The 23,420-nt window shown below is 46.2% G+C and overlaps 1 protein-coding gene and 1 long non-coding RNA gene across 2 annotated transcripts in view; both read left to right on the forward strand.

The window, feature by feature from the left end:
* The first annotated feature begins 2,359 nt into the window (after positions 1–2,359).
* Positions 2,360–3,306, forward strand: LOC146802297 (uncharacterized). The gene is made up of 2 exons (XR_014967376.1): positions 2,360–2,858; positions 3,077–3,306. It is a non-coding gene; the product is annotated as an uncharacterized LOC146802297 (long non-coding RNA).
* A 9,178-nt stretch (positions 3,307–12,484) lies between these two features.
* LOC146802298 (phosphoenolpyruvate carboxykinase [GTP], mitochondrial-like) overlaps positions 12,485–23,420 on the forward strand; it is a 123,543-nt gene continuing 112,607 nt past the window's right edge. Inside the window, exon 1 of the mRNA XM_085621865.1 lies at positions 12,485–12,821. Coding sequence (XP_085477991.1) covers positions 12,796–12,821 — 26 coding nt within the window. The 5' untranslated portion in view covers positions 12,485–12,795. The remainder of the gene's footprint in view (positions 12,822–23,420) is intronic.

Genomic DNA, 23,420 nt, shown 5'->3' on the forward strand with positions numbered 1-23,420 from the left:
TCAAGAGTGTGAGACTTGCCAAAAACGCAAACCCCTATCGCCCTCCCCCTGTACCCCTTCAACCTATACCCATTTGGGGGACCCCATTCGAGCGAGTAGGCATTGATTTTATCAGCCCGCTTCCCAAAACTCAAATAGGCCATCTGTATGCATTAGTCATCGTGGACTACACAACGAGATACCCTGAGGCTTTTCCCCTGAGAGCCCCTACCACCACTAATATTGCGGAGAAATTAGTTGCATTTTTCACCAGGGTCGGGTTCCCACGTGAGGTACTGATGGACCAAGGTACTCCGTTTGTTTCACACCTCATGAAGGAAGTCTGTAAAACCCTTAATATAAAACATATTAGAACATCGGTTTACCATCCCCAGACCAACGGTCTGGTGGAGCGATATAATGAAACGCTGAAACAAATACTGAAGAAAATGTTGAGCAGCGAAGGGCCTGAATGGGATAGATTACTACCCTTAGCATTGTATGTGATCCGGGGTCAAGTGCAGAATAGCTTGGGGTGCTCATAATTTGAAATGCTCTACGGGAGACAACCCAGGTCTCTCCTGGAGATGACGAAGGAGGCATGGGAGAAAGAGGAAACAGACGAGGCAAGGGGCTTTCTGGAATATACATCCACCCTGAAAACCAGAATAGGGAAGCTCAGAGACCTCGCCTACTCCCACCTAGAACAGAAACAACAAAAACAAAAATACCACTAAGATAAGGGAAAGAAATGAAGGAGATTGTCTGAGGGTGATTGGGTCCTGGCACTGTTGCCTTCCACCTCAAGTAAATTCAAGGCTGAGTGGATGGGGCCGTATAAAGTGGTAGCTACTGTGGGTAAGACCAGCTATAGAGTACAAGTACGACCGTCACAGGTGCAGACATATCATATTAATCTACTAAAGAAATGGTTGGGCCCTCCTCCCAGATCAGCCAATATCGCTGTGTCTCTGCCCAACAGAGATACCTCATGTACCTTAGACCAATTAATCATAAACAGTGAACTGGTTTCCACAGAGAGACAAAGACTAGACAAGTTGTTGCGCTCCTTCTCTACCCTCTTCTCAGACAGTCCAGGAAGAACCTCTCTCCTAGGCCACACCATAACCACACTCCCAGGGCAAAAGGTTAAGCAACGACCCTATTGTAGCCCATCTGCAAGGAGGCCAGCGGTATGACAAGAGGTCGGGAACATGTTGGAAATGGGTGTCATACGCCCCTCTAAGATTGAGTGGTCCTCCGCAATCGTGTTAGTTCCGAAACCGGATGGTTCCACCTGTTTTTGTATGGATTTCAGAAACCTCAATTCTATCTCAAAATTCGATTTGTACCCTATTCCTAGAATCAATGAATTGGTAGAGAAGATAGGAACCTCACGATATATCACCACATTTGATCTAGCTAAAGGTTACTGGCAAGTCCCCCTCCAAGAGAGTGACAAAGAGAAGACCTCTTTTGTAGCACCGGACGGACTGTACGAATTCAATGTTCTTCGTTTCGGTCTTCATGGGGCACCTGCGACTTTCCAGCGTCTGATGAACACGGTGCTCCGGGAACACCAGGTCTTTTCATCTGCGTATCTGGATGAAATTGTAGTATTCAGTTCGACATGGGAAGAGCATTTGAGACACCTCCAATTGGTTCTGCAGTCCCTCCGAGATGCCGGACTCCACATCAACTCCAAAAAGCCCCGGGTGGGGTTTCGTTCTGTTAACTATCTCGGTTATGTCCTAGGCGAGGGGGTAATAGCACCACAAAAGGAAAAAGGAAAAGCAATTAGAGACACCCCATTTCCCACAACAAAGAGGGGAGTCAGGGCCTTCCTGGGGCTACTAGGATATTACTGGCGGTTCATACCCCAATACTCAGAGATAGCGGCCCCACTCAAAGATGTACTCCGAAAAAACTTGAAGTCCCAGACCTCAACACAACCCTCTGAAGAAATGCTGAAAGTCTTTATTCAATTAAAAGACGCCATCACTACCAGCCCGGTACTAGCCACCCCTGACTTCAATAAACCCTTCATTTTACATACAGATGCATCCGAGACTGGGATAGGAGCAGTCTTATCACAAATCTCGCCTTCTGGTATAGAACATCCACTACTTTTATCAGTAGAAGGCTGTTTCCCCGGGAAGAAAAATATCCCACTATAGAAAAAGAGTGTTTGGCAGTAAAATGGGCGATCGACAAACTTAAATAATACCTGGATGGCAGCCCCTTCACACTTTATACGTACCATGCCCCGCTCTAATGGATGAGCAGAAACAAAGGTCATAACCCCCGCATTTTGCGTTGGTTTCCGTCTCTTCAACCATATGTGTTTGATGTAAGAAATCGACGGGGTTCTGCCAACAGTAATCCAGACTTCTTATCAAGAATACTGCCTCTCCCCAAACAGGAGAAGCCTAGGGAGAGGGTGTGTCGCGGTGTCATCTCCGCACGGGATCCACCGAGAGAACAGGGGGCAGGGTGGGAGGAATCTCACCAAATGAGTCCCTTTCTGTCTCCCCAGCCAGAAGAACGCAGCCATTCTGGAAACAACCTGCAGGAGGAGGATACGGTGCATACCGAACATGGTCCCTTTAAGTGGAAGCGAGAGCCCGGAGACGAGAGACGTCAGGATGAAGTCGACGGGAGCTGGCCATTAGAGGGAGGCTCGCCTAAGGACCAAGAGGAATCCAGAAGCACTGGAGTGTGTTGGAGAGTCGAGGAGCCGAGAAGTATGAGAGGGAGAGACCGAGCCTTGCTGTGTACTTCCAATGTGAAGGCGGTATCGTCGAGAGAGCCAGGAGGCCTCCGAGACGGTGCTGCGCGGAGCCACGCTCCAGGAGGAGGGTGGCCTGTGGCCTCAACAGGTACGGGAGCGCGTTACCGGGTGGGTGGGGAGGAAGCCTGCTGCTTAATGTCCTTCCCGTCATCCCGCCTCAACCCCGGATTCCCTGCACTATCACCCGCCTAGATTGTGTGACACTGCACCGGTGATCCCTCACTCCTTTTCCCCTTCACTCATTACTATTCCCAGAACCTCAAGGACGCCATATTTTTTGTCTCTCTCTTTCTCCCTAACACCAAGTGCACCAAGAAGACCTGACCCACGGGAGAGAGGATGTGCTAGGGGGAAATGTCGCTGGCCTTACAAGGAAACGGCGATAAGAAACATTTTAACAATCCGCTTTCTGCAGACCGGAGACTACAAACCCTGTTCCTAACACGGAGGAGGATAAGAAACATTATCCCCACCAATACAGACTGGAGTACTATACAAAAAAGTCTATAGAAAAATAAAACCTGCATTAAAACTTCCTTCTGTCTCCTCTACTCATTGCCCTTCCCTACACATAACATTATGCTTTAACTTAACCACTAGTGAGAAGTGAGCAGTGTGAGCAAATGCACATCGAAGTGCGGAAAACAACGGACCGCCTGTGCCAGGGCACACAACAGAGCCCGATAGAGACCTGTTTCGAAGCCCCCTTTAAAAAACTGCCAGTGCTCAGCACCGGTGAAACCCGGCCCAATTAAAGCCCTGCCCATCACAACAAAAGTTACCGGCTTCATGGTATTTTTTAAAGTTATTTTATTACCCACATGTGAGGGATTCTTTTATGCAAAAGGTCTCACTAATTACTCATATCTGGTGGTTAAACATCTTGTGTCAATACTGCTCTATAATGTATGTGCAGAATCTCCAGTTAAAACTGTATCTTTCTTAGGGAATCCCATTTGCCATGCTCAGAATAACAATTTGAGTGGGAAACGTGCATTTTTAATTTATATAATGGTTAAAGTGCTAAAATTGTCAGTGTAGATAATAGTGGTATGTATGGTAGGTTAATAAATGTTATAGTTTTAATAGTCACAATTGCAGCTTCTAGCATTTTTTATTCAATGCATGAACTGTGTTTAGTTCTTGTTCCAATGATTTGTATGTCTGGCTTGTAGAACTTAGAGGCTTGTCTGCCTTAGTTAGTCAGACAGACACCAAACTTCATCCACATTTGAGCTGTTTATTCCTTCAAACAGGGAACTCAAGTCATAGGCTTAAGTACTCCTCCACTTTCATTTGTGAAATCTCATAATGCGCTCAAATGTTCTCATGATAGAGCTGCTAAACATGTGTGAGGACTTAAGATCCGATGCCACTTCTTGTGGTCACTTTCTGTGACTTTGTGAGGCCGCCACCTGAGACTTCACTTCCTGTGATGCAACACGCTGTGATGCCACTTGTCTACTGCATACCTTGGGTAGTCCACCCCACCTCATTTTGTTTTGTTTTAAAATCTAATGAAGTCTAAAAAATCCCCATAAAACTCTTTCTGCTGCCACACGTTATTGAGAGGGACCACATTCCACCTCATATTAAAATATCTGCATCCTGCTCTAAAAAGCTAGACCGTGGGCCTGCTTCTCTCCATGCTACCAGTCCATACCCAGTGCAAGTCGTTTGATTTCTGACATCCTATCAGGGACAGAAAGGGGAGAGGCGCGGCCAGAGAAAGCCTGTGGATGGGCGGGCTAGGGGCTTGCCATGGGCGAACAAATCGCATCTCTGGCTCGTCCCGGCCCCTTTCCTTTCCCGCCCTGCAGGAGGGGGCATTAATTAGACCACGGGTCAGCGGCGCCTGGACGGCTGCCCATACTAGTTTTAAACCAGTTCTTCCCAGTACCTCATGGGTGCATATACGTGAAATTGTCTGTCGTGCCACTCGCCCATGGACATGTCAGTAAATTGTAGAACAAATGATAAAAATGCGCTGCTATTTTACCAGAAAAGCTTTAATGCCGTAGAGTTAGTGCTATAAAAAAACAAGCATTTGCAATGCAATAGGTCTCGCATTTAGGAGAGTTTGAGCTACTGGCATTATAAATGACAATGCCCTTTATTTTTGTGTTGTTTTTAAAACAGATAAATTAAAGGCATTGCCATGTACAATGCCAATAGCTTAAGCTCTCACAAATGCGTTCTGTGCCCGTGCTGTAAAGATTTATTTTAAAGCGTTATGAGAGAGCGTGTCCAGCCTGCAACAGAAGGCAGGACAAGGCTATTTGAGAAAATAGTAGGAGGCTGTAATTAAAGCCTACCGAGTAACAACACACTTAACAGGTGGTGTCCTCAGGGGAGGGTACAAAATAAGACAAAGCGGTACTAAGGGAGGGACTACAAAGCTTAGACCAATTAAAAACACACAGTTTACAGTGGACAATAACACAAGCCAATGAAAAATATGGGCACAGAGTGGGCGGAGCTTCAAGTCCATACCTGAATACAGCATGCCTCGCAGAGCAGCGCATGCGCTGCCCAGGCTCGACCTAAAAACAGTATTTGATGCCCAAATGCCTCAACTAAGAAGCTTATAGGAGCAATTGGCTCTCCAATTGCTTACAATTGACAGTACCGATTATAAACTGTAAAGAGAGATTTATCTTGCACAGAGGCACCACATAATAAATGACCCATCATTAGTCTCCTCAGCAAGCAACATCACTGGCATCCCACCAAAACCAACTTGAAAAGGAGAAGCCAACAAGAGGAGATCACTTCACTTCCCATCATCCATCCGCACAGGAAGTGACATCACATCCTGCCTTCTCCTTACTTCAGTCAACTCCCCAGGGCACCCCAGGAAAGCACGGACTCAGGCAAAAGCACTGACTGTTTGTGCCAGAAACACCCTGCATCACCCAGCCCTGCATACTATAAACCCAAACACCCACATCGAGATGAAGACAAGCCAGACACTTGCATAGCATTGGCACTACACATAGACACAACCTTGTACACCCCCCACTAACTACCGCGCACACCTCTTTAACTACAGAGCACACATGCTAACTCATGCTCATTAACGATCACTCAGCATACTCCATGCACCAGACGTCGCAGACCTCATCACCTATGACAAGCTTGATACCCTCCTCATCACAAAAACATGGCTCACACCCACATCCTAGGAACCATCTCCACATAGGCTACAGCAGCCATCGTGTGGACTGTGCACAAAAGAAGGGAGAAGTCTTCACTGTCATCCGTAAATCAGCCTGGTCCTGCACCTTATGTAAGTAATACTCGACGCCAAAGGCTTCTTGGGCATACAAGAACATAATTGATGAATTCTCGGGTGGTCTCACCACCTCATCTTTCAGACACACCCGCACCACCCTCTTGGGTAACTTCACCTTCCCAGAAAACCAAAGCTCAAAAAACACAAGAGACACCCTCACCTACCTCATTGACACAGTCAACATGATACAACCCATTGTTCAACCAATACGCTTCAAATGCCACAACTATGACCGCGTCTTCTCAACAGCACCAGCAATCTAACGCAAACCACACATGCTCCAGACCGAACACCTCACCATCTCTATCTCCCTTCTCAGCATCTAACAACAACAAAAAGTCAACCCAGAAGAGAAAAACTAAACCTGCAGATGCTTCAAAGACTTTTCCATCGGCAACTTAATTCATGAACTCAACTCCCACCCTGCCAGCTCCACGTCCAATTCAACCACCTTCTTAGGTGTCGTCAATGCTTTTTTTGGCTCCACTGAAAACAAGCAGGTGGAAGCCAAAACTTTCAGCACCCCGATACTCTAAACACATCACCGAAAATAAACACTCCATCCGCAGGCGGGAAAGAAAATGGCAGATAAACAGAACTCCTGATGACGTCATGAAACTGAAGTCCCACCACGCAACACGCAGACAGTTCGTCACATCAGCCAAAGCAAAGTAGTGTCCAACACCATCAATGACGCGCCCAATAGATGCAGAACACTCTTCATGACAATCGAGCACGGCCTCCACCCCCTGCCGGACCCTCCTCTTCCTCACTCCACAGAAAGATGCAGTGCAATCAACCTCTTCTTCAGTTGAAAAATACAGGATGATCTGACAGTACATCAACGAACGCCCGATTCGCCTCTTATGGCCACACCTACTCGTAGAATCCCATCATGGTCGCCCTTCAAAGCCCTGCCTCTTACAGATCTCACCGAGATACTCAACTCCGTCAAAGCTAAGAGAAGCGAAGCTGGTAGCACCTGCTAAGAACCAGCAGCGCAGCCACACATCCAGCATTCCCAGCCAGTTTAGGGGAGGTAACAAGCCTTTACAAATGTAAGAGCATGGAAGATGGGATTAGCCCCTATGATGCAGCAACACAACCAGATCAAAGAAGATAACAAGCATTTACAAATCCATAATACATCAGGGTATTCCTTTTTCGGTACTTTGGCTTTGTTGACAGCTTTACACTTGTGATATTTCCTGAGCTGTATGAAGGCGAGGAGGTGAAGTAAAACATTTACTAGCATTTAATGCTATGAATGTTTCTAATAACAGTATTCGAGAACAGATGACGTCTGTATTATAAGATGTCTATTTACTGTGGTCAACTGTCCATTATCACTGCGCAGGGAACACTGCGCATGTAGAGACATCGGACAGCGTTTGCAAGGGAGCGGCAGGACAGACGCAGAGTACCTTTTGGGGGTTTCATTCCATAATCCCTCCTTTAATCCAGGTCATCTTAAACAATATAACTCACTAAGATTAAACCAATGGAGTCGGATTACTATTCAAGCTGGATTTGAGCTCCAGCCTCTTTACCACCTCCAGGAGTAAGTCTTGACTGTTTGCGAGGAGACAAGTTTACAGCAACAATTCTGTAATCCAAACGGAATGAAATAGTCTTATGGCGGGAGACACCAGATGAGCTCCATCACAGATGCTGCCCACTGATCATCGACTGCCACAGGACGCAAAGAAAGGGCCCACTCTCCTCGCGCCATCCTCTACATATAGGAAAATATAATTTAGAGGGTGATTAAAAACCGCCCCATGTCCCAGCACAGCGCCCAGCCTGGTATCGGATGTTAGACCTCTTTATTAGAGCGCATGATCACCCAAGGTTTCTTGGCGCGTGGTCACTCGTTCAAACCTGTAAACAGCGGGTGGTTGTAATGGCACCTCTGCTCCTGAATCTGGTGCAGGACCCCCATGCTTCAACCCCCCGTGCTGCAATCTGCCCCCCATCCACCGACAGGCACCCCTTTTACGGTTCATGCATAGCTGCAAGAGCTGGGCACCCTGCCAGGTGCCCTGCCTGCCCCCCCCTGCTTGTCCTATGATGGGGCCAGGGGTGGCAACTGGCATTCTGTGGTGCCTCTGTCTGGGCAGCAGGACAGGAGACACGACTGTGGGGCAAACCTGCCAAAAGTAGGACCATTGGTCGGCCGGCTCATTGGGCATTCGTTAGGTGGTTAATATAGCACCTGATCCAATGACAACATCAAAGTGGCATCAGGTGACCTCTGACCTCTCAAGACAATATAGAAATTGACTTTTTATTGTGAGGAAAGCACTGGAAGTAACATCAACAAAATCAGTTTTCAGTTGTGGTTGGTGTTGGCACCCAGCATGCTCTCTCTGCGACACAAAGTGATGGGGAGTCCACGCGGTGTCGCAACACCGACTACGTGCATCAGAGGGTGGCGACAGGGCGCATCCAGCATGGAGACAGGAATGAAATGAAATGTATTGATTTATATAGGCCTCATCCGAGATCCACAATGTATTAAAATAATATATACAGATTTCCAGTCCCATAGTATTACAATATATCATGAAATTCTTTATGAGCAAAAAAGATTATTATTCTTATCTTGTACATCTCTAAAATAGCGGGAATAACACTTTAAAAAAGATTTAAACTTTGTAACAGGACTTTTTAATGGCAGCTGCCAAAGAATGGAACCAGCTTCCCCTGGAGCTCAGTACGTAGGTATATATGAGATTTCTAGAGCGCCAACCTAGTCAAAAGGCAGCAATGGATCAATCAAACAGGATTTATAAGCGCAGCTAATCACCCACGAGGACACCCAGGCACTGAGAACCAAGCTGCACGGGTGGCATCAGTTGAACAGACAGGTCTTGAGTCCCCTTCTGAATTCCTGAAGAGAGGGTGAGGTCCGGACATGCAGGGGGGGAAGCAAAGCGCTGTACAAGGAACTTCTCCCACAACCTTCCGCAAGAGCTGAAAACTGCTCCTTCTAATGTTTAGCAACGGGGTTTCCATTAATAAAAGTCATTTGTTATGGACTAAAGTCCACTGCAGTTTAAAAATGTTGACTATGTTGCTGCTCTCTATAGTGCCAAGAAACTCCGGGATACCAGTGCTTTAAAAACCTACCATGACATTTATGGCATTATATCAAAAACCAACACAAATCTGTTCGGTACTGTTTAGAGCACAGGAAAATGTGGGTCTTGTATGTGTGCATCATACATGTGTGTGGCTGCAGGAGAGAGCAGCGGTGCGCATGCGCAGGACACACACGTGGCATGTAGGGCGACAACACACAATAACATGTAAATAAGCCACTTTGATACTGTGAAATGTGATTAAAGTCCTAGCCTGCATTCGTTTGTAACTTGTTCCAGCAGGAGGCGCTCTGCAGCCCCTGAGCTCTGCCTTCCACCCCTGACACTGGAGTCAATGCACCAGGTACTGTCACCAGTGCCAGGGTGCATGTTTGGCAAGGAGGGTGGTGCTCTATTGCCCACAGCCCCAGTTCTTGCCCTCATCACTTGTTAAAAGCCCTTATCCTGAACTGCAGTGGTTTTTTACATCCTGGTGTAAGAGAGCGCCTTTTGGCAGCTGAGTTCAGATGCACAGTACAGTGAACGAGCCTGCACAGGCACATGGAGAGGATGTGACCTAACAACCAGAGCTGACGACTTCGGAGCGGAGGATCCGGGTTCATTGGACTCTCGGCGTCGGCTTAACATCCTGTGATTCTGGGCAAATCACGTATTCTCCCCCTGCCTAGCAAAAATGAATGTGTCCTGTAACTTAACTAGTGCTCATATAAAGGGCTCCGATACCTTCGGGTCAAGTTCACACTCTATAAAACTGCAAATGTAGCGCCAAGAAGCAGAGGCAGAGAGCGCTTGTCCTGCCAGCATCATACAACGTGCGTTCTTTCCAGTGTAAAAGAGAGAGGCGGGTGCACACACAGCTCGTGTGCCCCAACAGCTCTCACTCAGCTGTGCACCCTTAAAATCACATGGCGGGGCTTTCGTTGCTTCTCTTTTTCAAATGCAAGCCCATGGCACAAAATAAAATGAAATCAAATGCAGGTGTCTGAACTTGGCTGCTATACGCTCGCAATAAAAATGTTTACATTATAAAACATTCACTGAGGCGGCTGCTTTACTAGTGGGCTTTTTTTAATAGCAAGACTTTCACTTTACGGTACATTGTATAATTATTTAAGAAGGAGACGAGAATAAATCAACACCAAACACTCCAATCACAAGCACTCTAATCACAGGGACCTCTGGCGTGTCACGCACGTGCCTTATTACAGCAGCTTTAAAAAAAAAAGACAATAAATCACCATCTCACGGGCCACCAAACACAGGTAAGAATGTAAAGTGGGTGAGAGGAAAGGCAAACTGCGTAAGGATGAAAGGCAGAGCTGATGGAAAGGGAATAATGTCTTTCTAAAGATGATGGGCGGAGAGGATGAGAAGATGCGGAGAAAGGGACAGAGTGGTGGGGTGAAGAGAGGAGAACTGTTGGGGGGTGGAGGAATGATAGCGGATGTTGGATGTCTGGTAACCAATCCCCGCTGAAGCACAAAACCAAGCAACATAAGCACATCGGCAAGAGCTTCTAAGCACTTCCGGACACCGAGGAAAAAACAAGGGTTTCAAACTGTGCCCAGCATGTGTGAGGATAACGAGGCCATCAGGTTAGCCAGCTACATCCATGCCATCAGGATAACATTTTTCTGCTGCTGGGCTTTCATTTGACAATCCCATGCATTCTGGGAGTTGAAGACATGGGTTGTTTACAAAACAAGCATCGATCTCTTATCTTTATGGGGCCATGTGTTTCTAATTAGCGTGGAGGCGCACACTGCCCCCCGACCTCTCAAAGGAAAAAAATCTTGACAAAAGCAAGATTTATTTCCTTTGAGAGGTCGGGCAGTGTGCGCCTCCACGCTAATTAGAAACGCATGGCCCCGTAAAGATAACAAAGTGCTTTGCGACAGCCGCAAAGCAGACGAGCCAGTCTGGATTGGCCAGATGAAAAAGCGAAAGGGCGTCACCAAAAAATCCTCATTTCCAATGGCAGGCCACCGTTTAGAATAAACGGTGACGCCAGCCAATGAAAATGAGGGGCGGGGCTTCAAGTACCCTTCTCAAGTCTACTCTCCTACAAAATCTCTCGCCCAGCGAGTAGCGCTGCAACGCCAGGCGACGCCTAATAATACTAGGGCCCTATTTCCTCTAAGGAGGGGTGTGCCCCATAATACTGGAAACGTTATTGGTGGCACTTTATTCAGTATCGTATTCACTGGCGGCGCTTGCTTTGCTCCAGATGCAAAAAGAACTATTGATGGACAGAATGCAGAACAATGTCATACATTCACATTCCGTCCATCAATTGTGTGTCTTTTGCTTTCTCGTCCTAAGTGCGCCAGGTATGCTCAGACGTGAGTCCTGGGCTCACTGTGCCACTGGAATCAAGCTATCCTGGCTGAAGAGGGGTGAAACCCCGAAACCGGTCCTAGGATGCTTGTTTCCGGTCCAGGGAGGACCTGGCTTGGCAGTTCGGACTGGTCTGTTCCCATGTGGCACAAGGTCAAGACTGATTTGCATATAACCAGGTCTAAACTAGGGTGGCATGGTGAGCAAAAGAATGATGGATTTAACCCAGATCTCTTGACTGGGGAGAATGTTTTGATTTGTTCTGCATTCCGTCCATCAATTGTGTATCTTTTGCTTTCTCGCCCTAAGTGCGCCAGGTATGCTCAGACGTGAGTCCTGGGCTCACTGTGCCACTGGAGTCAAGCTATCCTGGCTGAAGAGGGGTGAAACCCTGAAACCGGTCCCAGGATGCTTGTTTCCGGTCCAGGGAGGACATGGCTTGGCAGTTTGGGCTGGACTGTTCCCATTAGGCACAGGGTCAAGACTGATTTGCATATAGCCAGGTCTAAACTGGGGTGGCATGGTGAGCTGAATGATGGATTTAACCCAGATCTCTTGACTGGGGTGAATATTTTGATTTGTTCTGCATTCCGTCCATCAATTGTGTGTCTTTCGCTTTGCTCCAGATGCCAACGGACCCAGGATTGATTGGTCAGACTCTCACTGTAACTGCACTGTCTTGCTTAAGTGCACGTTTTTTGTGCGACCCTCCAAAATATTAATCGTCTCTAATATACTGGGAAGGAAAACGATACGCAGTCAAAATAAATAGAGCAAACACATACAAATCGCAAATACTGCAAACATGGCCTTGTAATACTCTGCGTTGGAACCTTGTGTTTTGCGTGTGTGTTTTGTGAGTATATCATGCCCTCTCCGGCCATTGTTCGGAGGATTCTCCCATCAAGTGTCTGCAGACCGCATGCCCGCCTTCTCCTCCTTACATCCTCTTATTACCCCTCCTCTTCCTCCTCCTCCGTCCACGCCCTCTGGTTCATAGTCCGGCCCCTACCGGTAAATACTGGACTCTGCTTCCCTCTCGACTGGTTCCAAAGGTCCCAAGTCACCTGGGCTTCACAAATAGTCCTGTCCCCTCTCCGGGTCCCCTGACTGTCCTTCTTGAGTCTCCTGTCCCGTGAGTCCTGCTCCCCTCAGCTGTCGTTCTTTCCCAAGTCTCCAACTTCTCTGCAGTTTGCTGCCTCCTGTCTCCCCCTCACCCCGCTCTCCGGCTGCAGGGTGCTAACCGGTCTGCAGAGGGCGCAAAGGGACGGTGATCGGGGGCTCGCAACATGCCCTCCTACGGACGGATTTTGGGGTGAGTAGCGCCATCATTTCCTTTACCCTTGTACGGGAGAGTCTCGCGGAGCTCTCAAGTCTCCCTGACGCAGCTTCGAGTTTTTTTTCCTCCCAGAACAGTATTTTTCCTTTGCATTTTGGGACTTGTAATTCTAATAGGGTCACATGAGAGCTCTGTGTCATCAGAAGCCAAGAAGGGTCCTGTGCGTGGTGTGGGGAGGTATTAGGGTTCATCGTTCATGTGAGCAGTATAAGATACGAGGCACCCGGAGGTTAGTTCACGGACACTGAATACAGTAAACTGGCAAGATGTGCAAAAGTTCGACCAGCAGCGTCCATGCCACTAACGATGCAAATACCCCTCGCTGCTTTACCTGTGCAAGCTTTTATATTCTGCTAATTCGATCCAGTTGGTTTCAGAGACGTGAACCAAGACTGCAACTACCAGAATACACTTGATTGTAACATAAATGCCCGGATGTGGAGCCTTGTGACTGTGGTGAGATGGAGTCCTATCGCACACCTGACATGGGCGGTGTAAAGCAGCTAAGGACTGTCACGGGTCATGCTGGGAGATATGAGGTTGTGTAGTATGCGTTGAGGGCCCCTATCGGTGGTATACAATGGTATGCAGTTTCTATAGGTGGTATACGATGATGGTACCTGTGTTGTATTTGAAAGTATTGGGTTTCATAAGTCTAGTTTAAGGCAGCCACAATCAGCAGTATAGAAAGGTACAGGGGTCATCCTTGGTGGTATAGGCAGGAATAAGGGTTAGTTCTGTTGCTGCAGGTAGTTTATGAACAACCTATGTTAATTTGAGGAAAGTTATTGGTTGTATAGGAAAGTATTAGTTCCCCTGTACTCAGATTTAGAAGGTGTAAGGGTCTGACTCTGGGCATAATAGAAAGACATGCAGGTTCCTATGGGTGGTTCTGAAAGGTGTGGGGGTATAACTGGATTGCATCGAAAGTTCTAAGGCTTCTATGGATGGGTGAGGGAGATATGACATACTGTTTAATGGTGTGAGCGCTCCTATAGGTGTATGGATGGGATATGGAGGTAGAAAGGTCCCTCAGGGCAGTACGACAGTACATACCATCATACGAGGAACCCTTTTGATGGTGAAGGTGAGTACGAAGTTCGTGTGAGTGGAAGGTGGAATAAGGTGTAAGGATTCTTAAGGGTGGTTTGGAAAGGTATGGAGGTCTCTATTGGTGTTTAGGCTGTATAGGAAAGTATAACCAAATGGTACTAGAGTCTCTGGGGTGGGCCCATTTACGTGTCTCCAGTAGTTTATTCGAGAGAGTGAGGCTCGTTGTCTGCAGTATCAGTAGGTGAGTTAGCAAGATGGGTTTTGAAGGTGTAAGAATGTCTGTGGGGCACATGTGGGGGCTCCTTAGATGTGTGGAAGTACTTGTGTTTGGTGTCAGACCCCTAGATATGATATCTACTAGTCCATGTATTTGTATCAAAAGTGTAAGGATTCCTTGAGGTGTACCAGAATATGCATGGATCCAATTGGATAAGTCAGAAGGTGTGTGGGTTGTTGCTGTCATGTCAGATGTGAGCGCTCCGGTGGTGATACCAGATGGTGTGTGGCCCTTATGGTAGTACCCAGGGTGAAAAGATTCCTAAGGTTGAATTAAAAAAAGTTGAGGGTCATGGTGGAGATGTCTGAGGGAGCACAGGGTCCTGGTGGTAATATCAGTAGTATGAGGGCTGCAAGAGTGCCTGCGATGTTGTCAGTGTCAGGTCCTTGGGTGTGATGGAGGTGGCATGAGAGTCCATGGGGTACGGGTGAAAAAGAAGGTGCAAACGATGATGCTAGATGTGTGGAATACTGGGGTCGATTTGAGGTGTGAGAGGCCCCTCATTGTGATATCAGAGGATGTGATGGTTCACGTTGGTGTTTCTGTGGTTTGTGGCCTCTAGGGGTAAAGGAGGAAATGAGAAGGTCCATGTGGAGATGTGAGATGGAGTGCGAGCCCGTGGTGGTGATCTCAGAAGGTCTGATAGTCCACGGGTTTGATAACAGGCAGCACTGGGCTCTCTGGGTGATATTATAATGTGTTCTGGTCCGCTTATTTCAGTCACATCTATAGATGCTAGGGCCTATAGAAGTGGCTTACATCTATAAGGACCCTTGGCGTCAGAAGGTGTTGGGATACAGGTGGTGTATCAGGTGTGATACCACTTTGTGGGTGGTGTCGGTCCTGTATTTGGGAATTATAATGTGTGAGGGGCCCCTCTGGTGCAGTGGGGCTAGTTGTTGGTGCATAGGTTCAACAATGTGTGGGTTCTACTGGTGGTTTCAGAAGATGGAAGGGCCTAAGAAGAGACATAGGGCACAGGAGGTGTGATCATGAGATCACATGATAAGAAAAAAATGCCTGAGGAGTGATGCCAATAATGAAAGATGAGAATACCCATCAAGTAATAGATGCGTGTCCTGGCGGACAGGGATAAAGCACACTGTGACATTAGACACCCTACTCCTTTGGCCAATACTCGCTGTGACAGAACAAACACTCTGCATGCGTGCACCTTACTTGATTTCGAAGGCTGATGATGTCCCCTGAGCAAATGTTGCTCTGTTATAAATAGGGCTTACAGTTTTATGGTATTTATATTGTCAATACATTTCTGTCTGTATTTTTCCATGTTTATTTTGATCATTTTGTTTGTTTATCCATATTTATTTGGGGTAAGAAAACATATCTACAACTAGTGCATTTCTGCACTTATTCAATCAATAAAGGGCGAGACGCAGCGGCAGCAGTGGGGGCCAGCGAACTACGGCCCAGAGAAACCACCGGACCCAGGAGACAGCGGGTCTCACAGCCAGCAGAGGAAACTCCCCCTGACACCGGGGCTTCATTTAAACTTCTCGCGCCTCCCGCTTCGCGGGAGACGCAGCGGCAGCAGTGGGGGCCAGCGAACTACGGCCCAGAGAAACCACCGGACCCAGGAGACAGCGGGTCTCACAGCCAGCAGAGGACACACCCCCTGACACCGGGGCTTCATTTAAACTTACCGCGCAACGCGGGACGCGCGCGGGCGGGCGCCGGGCAAAGGGCGGGCCGTCTGTGGCCGTCCGGGGCAGGAGGAGGCAGGGCTGGGCAACCCCTCTTACGCCTGCGACCCGCGGCAGACGCGGCCCCTTCTGACATCTACGCTGACTCCATCACAAGGTACTGTGTTGCTACTGCGGGGTCCTCTGCTATATTTGTATTCGGAACCTGTACAGCAGCTAGCCATCCACCGTGTGGCTGAGTGAGGGCCACGATGGGCAAAAGGAAAATGTTGGATGTAAATGGGGGTGCTGCTAGTCTAACTGGCAGCATGGCTAAAAGGAACAAGGGCAGAAAGCTTAGTAAAAAACCTATGCCTGCTACCACGTTAGATCGCATTAATTCCTTAGTCGACGATTGCACCTCCATTCTGGATTCAGACATAACTGCCATTCTGGATTCAGACATAACTGCACGCCCCCACTCCCGCTCCCTCTAACAAATCGCCCAGGCTCCATCACCATTCCTCAAATGTTTTGTAAAAAAACTGCTCCAAACCTAATAACAGCACGGGACGCTTGGCAGAGCAACAGTGCCAATTCCACGCTAACTACTGAAGAAGCAAGCCCTTGTGCTCCTGCTGTTAATTTGGTCCCTCTTGACCCCATTGTCATTGTTTGTACAAATCGCTTTGAGCCACTAGCTGATATTGACTATGTTGAGACTATTGATAGTATTGTTAGTCCCAATGCACCTGTATCACCAAACCCATGCATAATTCAGGGTACTGGACCCGGGGCTGCACCAGAAGGGGATAGGCTGTACGAAGATCTACTAGGAGGAGCTCCCCCAGACACAGGACTAATTATGGAAACCATCAAGGCCCTGAAGCTAGAAATTAGCGACTTAAAAGCACTAGTAATGGAATTACTGTTGACAGCCAAAAAACCTCCCATGCAATTATCGGAACCACCAACCATTTTATCTGCTACTGCATGTCATTCAAATCTACCAATACCTCTTTCATTAAACACTGACTCTAGCACACTCACACTGCCTCAACCATTACCACCACTTTCGCAAGTTAGATTAAACCCTTTACCTTCTACCAGAGCCGAGATTAATCCTCCTAATACCAATATGAAGTCCCGTCCAATTTTGAATTCCCATGCCACGACTAGTCAGCCTTATCCCTTCCAAAAAACCCCAGCCCATGCCTTGTTTTCTCCACCTTCCAGAGGGCAAAGACCTAGGGCTACCACACAGCCTACTGTTTACATGGTGGGTGTTCCTATGACTGCTGGGTATGAGAGCGAAGAATCCCTAAAAAATAAGGTTATCCATTGGATCCGCCATGTCAGAGGCTGTCGATCCCTCATAAGAGATGACCTACTAAGGGCCCGTAGATTTAGATCCAACAACATCTCTACGGATACAATTGAGTTGACCCTAGCTAACCATCTCTTAGCTGACGGCCTAATAGCACTTGAGTATAGATCCTCCTCCCCGGACTTGTCTTCCATCCAATTTAGACGCTTCCCTACATCAAGCTATGTCACTGCGGGGAGGAGGAGTGGGCCGTCAAACCATGGACTTGAGGGTGCATCCACCTTGGGTCAAATTGATTGACTAACTCCGGTGATAAATACATCCCCAAATGTTCTGATTATTAACTGCAGATTGCCTTCTCAAATACCCTCTTCTGTAATTCATAGTGGGGTTAGGGGGGAAGGTGGGACACAACCTGCAGTCTCAACTCTACATACTCTGGACCCTGATACTTCTAAATCTCTAGCTCTAAAAACGAATTTCAAAATCATTTCATGGAACATCGCTGGCCTGAAAGCCAAACTTATATTGCCAGATTGGAATAACTTTATTGCCACTTTCGATATTTGCATATTCCAAGAGACTTGGAGCCTAACACCTTTGTATAAATCTGGTTATACCTGCCACTGTGTTCCTGCAGTATCCACTGGCCGTGGACGTCCTTCTGGAGGTCTCATAATATGGATAAATATTGCCCTTTCTTGTAGAGTTTGTCATGTTCATAGCCCCTCCCCGGATGTGTTGCATATAACCTTGAGTGGGCTGAAAGGGGGACCAACCATTGAGCTCTTTAACATATATGTCAGAGGCACCCAAGGAGGAATTAAATCACCTATTGTTACCACTCTGGAAGAGGAGCTTTCCTCCTGTCCACACAGTTCACTCATTCTGGTCGCTGGAGACCTGAACTGTACTTACGAACCCCTCGCATCTGATGACATTCTTGAGGTTGAAGAGGAAGACGCCAGGTGGGTGATACCCTCTCTGACTGTTCCTCCAGTGAAGAGATGGACACCGGTGATAATCCAACTGAATGCCTTGGTTTTGGAATTTGGGCTGAGAGCTGCCAATGGTCGACTTCCTTCCGACCTTCATGCAGCACTTACCTTTAATAGAATTTCCAGCCCATCCCGAATCGATTATATTTTAATCGATCGTAGACTCTGGCGTTACACAGTGGACCTGGTCATAGTCCCCACCACAGATAGCGACCACAACCCCCTGTGTCTAACACTAAAGAACCCGTGGCCCCCCGACCATCCAACCTCTGACCCTCGTCTTACATTGTTCACTAAAGATATCATTCCATCGAATTGGAAAAGATATCTTAAATGGCCCAAAATTGCATTTGATGAACAAAAACTTACATCTATAAAAGAAATACTGCTAGTAAAAACTGCAGAACTTAGGCAAGCATGCGAGGAATCCGATGAGAGTATAAGGGCTGTGTCTATACATGCAGCTACAATCGAGTCGATTGGGTCATTCTTTATATCCTTTTCTTCCAACAATTCCAATAAACATAAATCGCCTGGTTCCTGGTTCAACTCTGAATGCAGATCTAGCAGGAAAAAGCTTGCAACTGCCATCAAAACCAAGGATTGTTCCTTAGTCAAATATGCCAGGTCTGTTTATAGGAAGGCCGTAACCAAAGCAAAGTGTACCTGGGAGGAATCTCACTGGCTGGCTTTGAAAACTGCTAGTCTAGCCAGGGATGGAACCACTTTTTGGAACCTTTGCAGATATGCGAGAGGCCCTGATCCCAATGCAATCCCTAACCATATTACAAACGAAGAATGGTTTGCTCATTTTTCAAATCTTTACGCAGGCGAGGATACCCGAAGTCCTAGTGTTCCTCCCTCCACTACCACTCCAACAGACCCCATTTTGGCCAATTTTGATCTTTTTACAGAGACAGAAGTCATGACTGCCATCAACAGATTGGTCCCAGCCAAAGCGCCAGGCCCTGATGGTTTGCCTGGCGACTTGTTCCGCTCCGATCCCAAATCTTGGGCTGCGTATTTTACCATCTTACTTAATGCTCTTCTCCAGGGGCTACCCATCCCCGAGTCATGGAAAGGAGCGGAGGTAATACCAATATTTAAGAAGGGCTCCAGGGAGGACCCTGCCAACTACCGCCCAATAAGTCCAATTGACGTTAGTCAGAAGGTGGTTGGCAGGGTTCTGTTGGAGCGTATTCTATCTTGGGCTACTGAGAACAGCGTCTTGTCACACTACCAGGCTGGGTTCAGACCGAACACGAGCACGATTGACCAGGTCTTTAGGCTGCTATTGTTACACTGGAAGGTCGTCTCGATTGGTAGGGGCAGTCTCCATCTAGCCTTCATAGATCTGAAGTCCGCCTTCGACCTGGTCCCTCGTGATCGTCTTTGGTCTGTTCTCCAGGAAATGGGTGTTCCGTCTCCTGTCCTCGATCTTCTGGTCCGGCTTCACGAGGGCAACTTCGCAAGGGTGAGGTGGGGAACTCAGGCCCAGAGAACTGAAAAGATTCCAGTTAACAGAGGAGTCCGCCAGGGTTGTGTATTGGCGCCCACCCTCTTTTCACTGTTCGTGAACGGAGTGGTGAAATTCTTGCTAGACGTTCCAGCTGACGCTCCGACCCTGGCGGGTGAAAAAGTCCCCACTCTCCTCTTTGCGGACGATACCCTGCTGGTCTCTAAGACACCAGCAGGGTTACAGAAGCTCCTAGACAGATTCCATTTGTTTTGTTCACTGAGAGGTTTGGCTATCAATACATCAAAGACTAAGCTTCTTTCCTTCAAATCTCATAAATCACCCAGCGTATCCATCATGTCCGATGGAATCCTCCTAGAACATGTCAAATTATTTGACTATCTAGGAATCAGAATCTCCGACACCTTAATCTGGAGACCCCATATTAATAAGATGCTGCTTAACTTCAAAAGAGCCACGGGAGTAATCGCAAAAGAACATCGCTCTTCGACGAGCAAGCCAATTACTCCCGCACTAGTGATCTACCAGGCTAAAGCAGTTGGCTCGGCCCTATATGGAGCCGAATTATGGGGTTATGACAATTTTGAAGAAATCACCTTGTCCGAGAACAAATTTCTGAGAGATTTGGTCTCCAAGGGGTACCCCTCTGAAACCACTTCTTAGTGACTTGGGCAGGCGCTCGATCAGACATTGCAAGGCTACGTCCTTTGCTAATTTGGGCCCGCCTATGGCGCACCCCTGAGCTAGCCAAATACACTGAGGGCCTGAGAGAAATCATGAACACTTCAGGCTCCCACAAAATAAGCTGGCTCCGCAATATTAAAAAATCGCTTAATCAGCTCGGACTAAACGATGTCTGGGACCATGGAGCTCCCGTGAGCAAGGTGGATCTTAAAAGAGCATACTGGGCTTGGATTGACAATCAGGATCTCAGTAATCCCAATGTAGGCAGGATAACTGAAGTTTTTTATACTCATAAACAGTCTGTCAACTTGGAGCCATATTTTGAGTTTGTACAAAAACCAAGGGACAGATCATTGTATCTCCAATTCAGACTCGAGATTCTTCCAACTCGTGAGTTTACCAGTAAATGGAAGCCTCCCTACCAGACCCCCGATACTTGTCTGTTTTGCGTAGAGAAAGTTGAAAGCACAGCGCACATTATGTTCGAATGCCCAGCGTACAGAAACCCAAGAAGAAGATGGTTAGGCCCTGCTTGCCGTCTCCTGGGCATCTCAAACTATCGTGTCGCTCTACGCATTTTACGATCGGACACAAGCTTGGTGCTAGTCTGTGCTGTGGCCAAATTTTGGGGGTGGTCTTGGACTATTAGAAGTAAACTCATCAGTTCCATTAGATGATCTTGTACAATGTATTTTCTCTGTTTTTTTTAACCACATTTTAAACAATTTAAAACATTTTTTATATCTAGCTTACTCAAATCAGCCATTAAGCTATTAGTCTCAGAGCATCTTTTACAATTATTGTGATTTGTTATAAATATTGCTCTCTTGATGAATTGTTTCTTTTTTATGTTTGTATGTATATGCTTTTATGATAATTTTTATCGAAATAAAGCTTTCTGACTGACTGACTGGCATTCTTACTTGAAAGGATGTTAGCGCTTTCAGAAGCCCTGTTTAATGCAGCACTCATATGCAGTGCAATGAATCATTCGGATTGTAGCACAAGTGTACGCATATCTGCAGCTGTTTAAAGGTTCAAGACACAGACCCCTTTGTACCCTCCGCCTGTCGTTATGCACAGATGAGTCATTGTTGGCAACATTAAGAATCACACAAAGAAAGATGCACTTTCCAGTTTATACAACATTTAAATAAATACAGCCAGATAACTAGATGGTTTTCTGTCTGTATGACTTTAAAAATCTGTAAAAAATAAATAAATATATAAAATCAGCAAACTTGAAGCCTTCGTTATAAACCTCGGCTGCAGACCTTAAAATGCTTACAGTGGCAATGGTGAATCTCTGACAGCAGGAGCACTTCCAGGAGCATCTTTTAACTCTCATTTGGAGGATCGCAGGGGTTAAGAAGGCAGTGGGACACCTCCCATTGGCTTCATTCGCCTCTGAGGTTTCTCTTTTGTATTTTGTAGTTTCCATAAATAACAGCGCGTGCACGCTCATACACTCGCCAATCATTCAGATAAGTGTGCACTGACCTGGAGAAACATATTCACGAGTTGAAGTTTTCTTAATAGCCTCCTCGGGGGTAGTAAGCGCTATATAAAATACGGGTACAAATGCAATTTTGTTTACTTAGGGCTAATAGCCCTTAAATTATTATTTAATTGAAAGCAGGTATAACAGTCACTGCCTGCAGCGAAGATCTGTACGAAACCTGCAGGTCACTGTGAGTCACAGGAACCATGCAAAAATGGCCTATTTTAGAGTGTATTATAACGAAATCCTTAGACTTTATTTGGGGGGATGGTAACGCCGCGTGTTGCAAGGTACTGAAGCGACAAGACTGTAGTATCCTTAAATGAGACTCAACCCAAATAAAGATGAAATTGCTGAGTTCTTTATTTCAGCCCCCCGCATACAGGAAAAGCACCTCCAGCGCTGACAGTCTCCGTAGCAGAACTGTCTTAAGAAAGAATCTAAGAATACAATACATTCTACAATCTAGAATAGTGTGACTCGTCTTCAAGCAACATACTACACAATCCCCCTTCTTAAAGGAAACAAAACAACCACAACAACAACAAAAAATATCTAAATAAAATCAACTACAATCAAAGATTTCTAAAGATTATGGTTTTTTAACAATTCTACCACTAGATGTTTTTACGATGTTTTCATTACAAGATAACTATGGTGTAACAGAATTCTGAACATCATGTGGCTTGTGTCACCCAGGGGAGAATTGACATCTGATGAAACCTCAGGTAAGGAAACACTTTTTGGAGAGACAATACAATCATGTGAATCCTCAAGATTAACATCAGAAGATATTCTTGGAATAGTAGAACAATCAGAAGTTACACTTTCATCATTTGAATTAGAATTTTCAATATGTTGTGAGAAATCACATGTATCTAACAACCAAAAATTCTTGCATTTATTACATTCTTCTGTTTCAGAATTATATGAAACTGGTGCAAGACGACTACAATGCCAAACTTCACCATTTTGAAGTAAAGCAGTGTTGTTCATAACCTTGACTTCTAGTTTAGTTTCACTAAACTTGCTTTCGGTTTTTGAAACTCTTAGCATTTTTAACTCTAACCCATTGACCTCTATGTAAGTTAACCTGTTTGGTGCCATGTTTCAAATCATAATAGGTTTTGTTTTTCATCTGAGATTCTTTAATATTCTCTCTCACAATAGGTATGTCGCAAGAAACTATTCCACTTTTATTTAACCAACCAGGATTGATTTTTGAATGTGGAATTCTGCCTCTCATTAAAGAAAAAGGACTTTTACTAGTAGTACCATGGATAGTACTTCTATATGCCCAAAGGAGTTTTTTTAATTCTTCTTCCCAAGATAGGTTACTTTTGTTAGCAAGTTGGATAACTCCTTTAATACTACGGTTGGCTCTCTCAACAATGCCATTACCGCTTGGGTGATACAATGCCGTGAATCTCTGTTGAATCCCAGAAGCATTTAAATAGTTTTTCATTTCAAGGGATTTAAATTGTACTCCATTGTCAGATAGAATGAACTTGGGGAAACCTTCCCTTAATAAAATATCATCTAAAAATGTTATTACCGTTTTAGTATTGATGATATCTACAACACACATTTCTAACCATCTTGAAAAAGTATCAAT

The sequence above is a fragment of the Triturus cristatus genome, chromosome 8 (assembly GCF_964204655.1).
Source record: "Triturus cristatus chromosome 8, aTriCri1.1, whole genome shotgun sequence".
Classification (NCBI taxonomy): Eukaryota; Metazoa; Chordata; class Amphibia; order Caudata; family Salamandridae; genus Triturus; species Triturus cristatus.